This window comes from Fistularia commersonii, chromosome 29 (assembly GCF_037954325.1).
Source record: "Fistularia commersonii isolate RoL2024-O1a breed Wild chromosome 29, RoL_Fcom_v1.0, whole genome shotgun sequence".
Lineage (NCBI taxonomy): Eukaryota > Metazoa > Chordata > Actinopteri > Syngnathiformes > Fistulariidae > Fistularia > Fistularia commersonii.
In genome coordinates, this window is record NC_141312.1 from 6,098,608 (window position 1) to 6,108,244 (window position 9,637).

The 9,637-nt window shown below is 38.0% G+C and overlaps 1 protein-coding gene across 1 annotated transcript; it reads right to left on the reverse strand.

The window, feature by feature from the left end:
- Window positions 1–13: 13 nt before the first annotated feature.
- Window positions 14–2,124, reverse strand: mrps17 (mitochondrial ribosomal protein S17). Its single transcript, XM_086177064.1, has 3 exons — window positions 2,053–2,124; window positions 1,770–1,905; window positions 14–1,460 (listed from the first exon to the last, which is right to left on the reverse strand). Exons 2-3 carry the CDS (start codon window positions 1,890–1,892, stop codon window positions 1,131–1,133), a joined length of 453 nt encoding a protein of 150 aa, XP_086033190.1. The 5' UTR covers window positions 1,893–1,905; window positions 2,053–2,124; the 3' UTR covers window positions 14–1,130.
- Window positions 2,125–9,637: the final 7,513 nt, after the last annotated feature.

The window sequence follows — 9,637 nt, forward strand, 5'->3', positions numbered from 1 at the left end:
TTTACGTTTCATTACAGTATAATACACTGCAGTACACGACACTATACCAAACACTGCCACGTCTTTCTTGAATAATTTAAAGAAAGTCAAACGTTTTCATATGTACAAAAGTGTAGGTGCACCTGTCATGGGGTATAATTTAGACAGATATACGTGTCCAAATGAAAACCAGTTCTGGCAATCTTTGCTTCCGGGGTAAAAGGTGTTTGCATGTACATGTTGTGATCTGCAAAATAATATTCCGTTGCATAATGAAAGTTAACAAAAATTAAATTTTACTGTGCAAACTCCACAGAAAAACTGATTCCACATCATGTCCTCATTCGATAAACTGGCTTTTCAGTCGTTAAAGTTTTCCTCTGTATTTCTTTCAATTTAATTTAATTTAGTGCATGAAATTATGAGGTTCTGGGTGATGAAACTGAAAATTATTGCCAGGGACGAAAGCATTTACTTGCACTGGAAGACACTGATAGCACAGTGGCAATAATTGTCCGGTTTTCCTACCAACACTCATTTCTATTCTTCCTCCTTTCATATACAACATCAAAAACCAGGAAGCAAAAAATTTAACATGCTGGTATGTTATTGCTTTGTAACATATTAGGACATGAGGAAAAGAAAAACTTTATATTAGCTGATTGATTAGATTGGTCATGACTTTGGTTTGAATGAATGCAGTTGACCATATTTCAATGAACTTCTGTAAACCTCAATATTACACATGACAATACAGAACTGCTGCAGGTCCTCCTGAAAATGCCACCCCAGCCACACCAAGTGTGAATAACAAAGATTTCAGTACTAAGTATTTTTATAAAGTGGTCTATTTGAATCACGACTATACACACATTCATGGATTAATGAAGGAAATTGATTGCAAAATATTAAGCAACTAGGCTTTTTAAATAAATCAAATCCTTTCAAGTCTTTCCAAAAATTCTAATCCTTCAAACATATCAGGGTAATCTTAAAATAATCAGTTTGTGCATTACATTGTGTATTTCAAGTCAATTTTATTTATCAAAAAAGAGACTTGAATCATAGACTTGTCATAATAATACATACACCATAAAAAAAAATCTGTGGTAGCAGAGTAACATTTAAATGCACACAACACAAAATAATTTTTATGAAGATGAAGTGGGAGCCTGCGTGGAAGGGGAAACGGTTTCGTCGGAGGCTGCCGAGATCTTCAGCTCCTGCAGCTTTTCTGACAACGTCGTCTCAGACTCCAGATGAGGCAGGAGGTCAGTCAGAGGCTCCAAAAATTGAGTTCCTGCCACACTTTTCCCTGTAAGCGGGTCAACCACCCGTCCAACTTTATGGACTATCTCAGCCAGTTCGTGCTTCACATGTTTGGACCTGGGTTCTGGTAGAGCTTTCAGAAGGACAATATCTCCCAAGGTGCATTGTTGCAAGGCATCATGTGCAAAGTAGGTCTTCCTCTTGTTGTAGTACTACAAGGGATAAGCAGTATTTGGTACTAGTTATCTTCAAATACATCAACAGTGAAGTGGTTTTAAACAAGTCATGTATTTGACAATATTTGATTGTTTACAAGTGCTTAATTTAAGACATTTTTGTGTAAATGTCTGAGCAAATTGATTATTTTTTTCACTTGTTCAAAATGAAAACACAAACTGATCAGTTGGAAATCAGCAACTAACATGTTCATTAGTATTAAGTTCAAGTAATAATAATTAAAAAAAATCTAATCAGAACGTTATAATGGATTCATAAGACAATGTGGGTAATAAACTGCCAACCTTGAGCAGGTAAGGGTCCAGGACAAGCCTTGTCACCCGCACTTTGGCGGTTTTGAGCATCTTGGTCCCGACCACTCTGCCGATGACCCACTTGGCGTGGACGGACGCCTTCTTTAGCGACATCCTCAGGAACCCCCTGTCATTTTTAATTGCGATACATACAACAGACTTCCATGTCACAACCTCTCATTCTTTGCCAAGTTATCTTTATGAAGCTTCGTTGAACAGATTTTTATGCAGGAAACGAAATATTTTTGACCATTATCGGCGTGATTTAACTCACCGTTAACGGTTGAAATGATCACTTGTAGGTCAGAAACTCTTGGCGAGACATCTACGCCTTCCTGCAGGCGCGTTTTGATTACGTAACTACGGAAGCTGACGAGGGACAAACAGAGCGGACTCATAATTCAGCTAAATTACTGTTTAGAATGGAAAGTTCCTATAAGTTTCAATACAATTGCCCTTTCACTACAATTGAAAGGAATCAACGTTCAAAACTATCTAATTTGACGACTATAATCTCTACCCAATATTATCTACACCTCAAAACACATGTGTATGTGTTGCAACAATGCAAATCGGTTTCCCAATATAGTCAAAAATCAACTTGATGAGTTGAAAGCTATATGGTTTTCTTGTGATGTAATTATGAATTAAATGAAAATTATTCACAATTAATTATAATTTGTTCTTCACTGGTGTCATCAGATGAAATGCTGAAAAGAAATCTATTCGTTTCCTAAAAATGTACATACTTTATGTGAACAAAGTACGAAAGAATGTCCCTCTTTTTCCTTGTATTACATATTGCCTGAAGACATCTCGACAAATAGATATTAAATGTGCCCGATATAACTGCATTAAAATCTTTAGGGTTTTACAGAGCTTTAAAGTTTCTTTAATCGCTCAATTTGTCAATATTAATCTTACAGCCTCACTATCTTTTTGGCAATTATGAGCTTTTTTAAATTTAAAAACGGATCCAATACTAATACTATAAGAAATGTATTTTCTACTTGGGAACTGGTCACAAATAAGTCATTAAATCTGTTCAGAGCATTCTTACATGGCAATTAGTGTCAAGTGATAAGTAGAATAGAATTACCAGAATGTGAGGTCTGATGAGAACAATACAATTGAAAGTGACCAAATATCAAACATTAGTTTTGTAATTACGTTTTTTAATTGTTAACTATCCACTGTATTCTATCAGTGCTGTGAGTCCTTCATAGGATTTTCTTTCTCCCAATTTATTGGATTGGATAATTTTTTTGCCCCTTTTTGCAGCACTCGCTCATTTGCACAACCAGTTACTCTTATTCTGATTTCATTTTTTAATTTGATGAGTGTTCCATATTCGTCCGTTAAGCACCGACAAACCACAGTAAATTCTGAAAAAATACCTGGCGAATAAAGACTTTGTGATTCTGATTCTGATTTACCTTTGCGCTTTAGAGTGATATTATCTTTTTTCGCCAGTAGATGACAGCAGAGAAACGAATCTTCAAAACATGTAGGAAAAGCCCTTAAAATCTTAAGAACAATTGAGCAATTAAACAATTGAACAATGACCTTAAAGCAATTATAAAAGGGAATATTTGACCTAATTGAGGAAACTGTATGGGCCAAAACTTTCAAAAGGTATAACCAGACTCAACAATTTATGAGCGCTCACACTGTGAAGAAAATATGTGGAAAAAGAAGCAGTGGTGCCAAAGCTGCAGAATGACCTTTCTACTTCTTTGCATTTTTTTCTCAATGAAAGGCTTGCTCATATGCGGAGCCATCAAACACAGCATCTGATTTATCTGATAATATTGGTCCTGGGGGATGCTGTCAGTTCATATAGCAGGTTATCTGAGAGCAAACAGGTTGAAACAGTGTGTTATTGGAAAATGACATCCCCTCAGGCATCCTCCATTTGGATTGATGGATGTATTAGATGGGATAACAACATCTCTTTAAACCATTTGAATGTCCACGAAATAACCGATCATAAAATCGTCTTCTCTTGAATAATATGTTCAAAGTGCTTTACATTGGATTCTATTTAACCTTTCAAACAACACACTCACGCCCACGGTGGCATGCAAGGTGTGAACCAGACCATCAGGAATAACTGCAGGAGGGTTCGGTGTCTTGCCCAAGGAAATTTTGGCATGTAAAAAGGAGAGTCCAGGAATTAAACCACCAACCTTTTGATTGGAAGTGCGCCCGCTCTACCAACGGAGCCACAGACACCCCCAAGAACTGAAAAACAACATTACATTCAATCAGATACGGGTGCAAGGATATGTTTTCACATGGCACAAAATCACCAGTCTGTATAAACAGTGGATGGGAATGTTTCTCACATGCATGTGAAATGCGCCTTTGAGAATTTATAAACATGAACTTTTGCTGTAGATATCTTGTGCTCATTTAAGAAAAATGAGCACAAAACACAGAATGTACAGAATACTGAAAATATACTTGGCCTTTAGACTTCTTGGTAATCGCAACACAAACACACACAGAGACATTGGTAAGTAAACAAAACTCAAACAGCCATATTGGGATGCCATGAAAAATACAGTTTTCATTAATAATATATATTCAGTTTGGTTTTGGGTACAAGGCTAAAAACATCCTTTATATATATATGGAGGGAACAGAGATAGAGAAGATCAATATTCTCAAGAGGGCATGGAAACCACTTGTGCCGTGTATGCTAGAAATTTAGCTTGAAAAGAGCTCTTAAGTTTACACAGCATGAGGGTCAGCTGAGGTAAATCTGAAAATAACAAATAAGAGAAAATCTTATTTCTATTGTTGGATTTGGTATCTATGAAAAAGGCATGAATTGAAAAATGAGAACTGGCTCCAAAAAGCATCGTAGCACCTCCTCAAGGTGTGTTGTGACTACTTCATCATCTGCGCAGCACATAGCACAATCCTTACTATTTATAATGATGGAATTTATTACAAATATACATTACCACAAAGCAAAAAGAAGAACTGAAAAAATATTGGACCTTGCATTGGAAGAGAGCAATGAAGTCATTTCAAAATGATAAAATTCATCTGTGCACTGAGACAGATAGAAGACCCCATCAGAGTCAACACACACACACAAATACACACACACATGCAGCCTAGTCCCAGCGTAAGATGTGATTGTGGCTTGGAACTGGCGGCAGACAGACCAGTCTGGTCTTAATCAGAGTCATGTTGTAATAAAGCTCAGGTCTGCATCTCGGTTGCCCATTTAAGGCAGTGTAGCATTGGTACACCTCCGCCAGAATCACAGCGTTACCGGGCTTTTTAGTACAAGAAGACCGAGACCATTCACATTGTACCAACTGTTTTATAGATTACTCTAAGTCTATCTGATGCCAATACAAGGCATTTTGGTTGGAGTGGGATGCAACACAGGTGCTTGCTGACAGTATTTTCTCGCCCTATATTTATACCGCCGCGAAGGGCAAAGCACATGGCAGGGTAAAAATCACCCCATTAGCTCAACGGCAACCCTTATCAAATCTGTGTCTCAGCCCAAAAGGTCAGATGGCACTTATGTCCATATTACAATATTTACCCAGAGATAATCGCCATCAAGGTATTTATATGAGTCGACAGGAGTTATCAGCTCTGAATCACATGAAAATGCTGCAGCTGTGATATAAGACAGGGCTCTGATAGACTGTGTGATCCCACAAGTATGTTTTTTCTGATAACATACTGACCTGTTAATCAGCACGTCCCCTATTCTCAGATTAAAACGCGAGACTGTCGTACGTGTTATCGTTCCCCAGATATGACAGTTTTTTTGAACAGATTAGTCCAGAATGTTTGCGTTCACTTCAACTGAGACTGTCACTGGATTCGAATCAGCCCGCGGGATTTGTGTGTGGTCGTTCTGACAGCTTAACATCGCGGCATTGTTCCGTCGCCCCTTGCCTATCCCCCACAAAACTCAGAGAAGCTCAAACCATTTGAGTCAGAAAATAAAACCTACAAACACCACAAATTTTCTGAGTGAAACACAACTCTTAGCAGATGCACAGCAGTGGTGTAATGCATGTGTATGATAAATAACTGCACAATGAGAAAGAAATAACAGAAGCTCCCCCGGACCGAACAACATAAATCCTTTTGTCTTCGATCACCAGGGATCAACCACATATTCAAAAAAAAAAAAAAGGAATTATACCTATTTAGCTAGACTTCTTATACTATTATTGAAGTATCAGCATGAAATTATGAGAATTTATATATTAAAATCAGTGGATAGGTTGGTGTAGATTTATTAAGATGTCATTTATCAGTGCTAAAACTTTAAGAAATATTATTTGGGAGGATATTTCCAAGATCAGATAATAAAAGTTTTCGTTTCCTCTTTCCTTCTTTCTTCTTTTCGCTTCGATATGGATTGATTTTGAATTTATTATCGACTGATGCAGATGTCCATCCTTGCCGTCGGCATCGTTCAGCTTCTGGCAAGAAGCAAGGAAGGGCACGGCGTGATGCAGAGGAAAAATCTAGACCATGCTACGTGCAGGGTTGATGTGATAGAGACGTGAGTCATGGACTGGCAGACTAATTTGTTTATTTTCACGGCAGATCGGCTGGAGAGTTAATGAAAGTTTTCCCCTTTTGAGCTGCAGCCAAAATTCAAACTGAGCTAAACAAACTAGACGGAGATGCCGTCCTCCATGTCTGACTTTCTGCACCCGTCTCTCTAATCCATTGTTCCCTTCCTTGCTGTTTAAATGTTGGTTTAACCTCAGTTGCTGGTGATTCGTCTTTGACAACAATCGGTGGCACGTGGCGTGTCAGACGCGTTGTCTGGAGAGAGTTCACAAAGCCACAGAGCTGAAACAGCATATTTGCTTCAGTTTCTACTGAACTATGTTTTTGCTATGAAAATCATTGATTCTGATCATTTATAACTGTTCAAAAGTACGATCATGAAATGTAGTGACGACTAACATCAGCATGCTAACACTTTAAAATGTGAAATTTTATGAAACCTGCTGTATTTTTAGTTAACCATGACAGCATGCAACCACTTGCTGCACAGAATACGCCCAAACTAAACTAGTAATGAAAATTAGTTAGTCGTAAACCAAAAGAATGGGCCCACAAGATGAAATGCCAGGGAGCAACTAAAGATAGGTAGATAGATAGATAGATAGATAGATAGATAGATAGATAGATAGATAGATAGATAGATAGATAGATAGATAGATAGATAGATAGATAGATAGATAGATAGATAGATAGATAGATAGATAGATAGATAGCAAACGATAAAAAAATAAAAGTGCCCGTATAGAATATATCAACAACAAAAGTTTGGTTGGTTGATTGGTTTATCAGTTATGTTACAACTCCATTGCATGAAAGGGGGTCTTACTTTGAAAATTAATGTTTACTCTCAGGTGTGGGCTCCAGTCCATGCTAAGACAGACAAGTTTCACAAAAGTAAAAGGGTCACAAATATTTGTATAAAGTCCGAAACGAGTCCTTATTTTTTCGTTTTTTTTCTCATTTTCATGAGCATGTTGACTACAATTTTGACATTATAAAGTAATTTACATTATTTCACTCAAGATTACTATGATAGTGGTTTTGGCTTGCGGTGCAAATCAAATATTTAATCAAATACTCAAAAAGACTGACTTCGGGCCCTGGGAGCCATAAATTTAGTGGGTTTTTGCACTTTTTGGAACAACAATAAACATTAACATGTGCAAACTGCTTTCCAAAAGAAAAGAGGAAAGTGAATGAAAATGGTCATGGTTTCATATCAGCAGCATCTTTGGGGGGTTTCCCCATTATTCACACTGACCTTGCCAGATTTCCAACAAACTCTCTTATAACTCAAGATGACTGAACCAAAGAGGAATGCCAGCGCACTCTCATTGAGTTTTGCAAATTATCTGATGATCTCTGTAGAGATTTTCAGCCTTCTAGAAAATGAAAAAAGTAGTTCTATCATGAAAGCCTATTGATTTATTTAGCCATGAGATTAATGCCAGATTAAGCATGACCTCCTGACACCAGGAATATGTTGCTGATTTTTTAAAAGATAAATTCACAGTATCCCAACAGCTACCTATCAAACGACTGCAAGTCCACTCCACTGAGCATTACCTGTGGCGCAATGATGTAATATTCGTTTCATAAATAGCCCGTCAATTCTCCTGGGTTCACGTCTTAATTTAATATTGGAATGAGCTCAAACTGAACTGGAGTGTCACCGAGCTCCACCCTTCATCGCTGACACTGAGACAACAAATGACATCCCCTGTTTTCCTTGGTTCCAGCACTGAAATACAAAGCGCAGCTGTGTGTTCTCACTCCTGCCTCCGAAAACATTTGTTCTGAGGGTTCATGGGCTAATTTTTGATTTTTGTTTCGCGTTTTTTGACAGCGAGTAAATATGAGGTGAACGTGACACTTTGGTGTTTATGCTGGCGCGCGCCGGGCTTGGTTTGTGTTTGACTGGCACGAGGCTATTACATCAATTTCAATCTCTGCTCCCAATATTACATTATACCTTCAAAATCGCTGGTTGTGCATACAGCCGTGTTCTCATTCTGTCTGCATCCTTTTCTTGATGCATTCGATTCTGACCGCATCGTCTGAACGTTTCAGCGGGAATCGAGGCTCATGAGACCAGGCAATGTTTTTCCAGTCTTGTGTTCGCAACTTTTGGTGAACTCATGCAAATATCAGCCAGGGATTTCTGTTCTTGGTGTTTGTAACCAGGGGTTAAATCCATATCTGTATCCTTTCTGTCATCTCAGACCAGCCTGGTCATTCCCCTCAGACCTCCTGCCATCAACAAGGCATTTTCGCTCATAAAACCTCCGCTCATGGGACGTTTTCTTTTTCGGACATCAGCGGGTCATCTTTTCTCCATGCCCAAATGTATTCCGCTGCAATCGTGTGATTGGCTGATGAGATATTTGTAACAACGAGAAGTCCGAGACGAGGGGTTGATGAGAGTTAATTTTGTGAATTACATATAGTGATATTTTCATATTAAGGGACCTCTGTTTATTTTTGCTGCCTAATGAACACAGCAGGGGAAGAACTGCACTCCTGATATGATTAAATCCTCTCAAAGAGTCAAAAGTTCAAATGAAGATTCAATGCATTTTCTCAGATTTTCCATCCATGTCATCATTAATCAGAATTACACTGATGTGACAATATATAGTACCGAATTTGAGCACACCACTTTAATCAGCTCTGGCAAATATATGGCATATATATATGTGTGTGTGTGTGTGTGTGTGTGTGTGTGTGTGTGTGTGCATATATATTTATATTTGCCATATATTTGCCGTATATATATGTACATATATATGTGTGTGTGTATATATATACATTTATATATATATATATATTTTAACACACACACACACATATATATATAATTAAATCATATATATATATATATATATATATAACCTCTAGGAGCTGAGTATTTTACATACTGGCTGTATCATAGTAAAAACTTCTCCCTTCATTTTCAGCAGCTTCAGCTGTCACCTCCACACATACGCTCTGTTGTTCTCTCTGGTCTCGGCTCTAGTTGCTACGACAAATGTGTCATTTTGCTTGAAAAGATTGCATGCGGACAAAAGCGCGTTTCTTAAGCAGGATGTTTTCCCTGCTCGTAAATCGTGGCTGACTGGGAGGTGTGACAATGACGAAGAGTTACGGCATGTCACCCTGCATGTAGCGACACCGGAGGCATGGCCCGCGCCACATGTTCGACCGCAAACACACACTAACCATCAAAGTAGGTCATAGGTAACAATATGGTATCACTTTGGTTAATGCACTGTAGATTAAACATCCAAGTTGGG

Excerpts from the sequence above, each read along its gene's own strand:
- mrps17 (XM_086177064.1), bottom strand. The coding sequence starts at position 1,892 with ATGTCGCTAAAGAAGGCGTCCGTCCACGCCAAGTGGGTCATCGGCAGA. Across the intron at positions 1,461-1,769 it reads TGGACCCTTACCTGCTCAAG|TACTACAACAAGAGGAAGAC; the intron begins GTTGGCAGTTTA and ends TATCCCTTGTAG.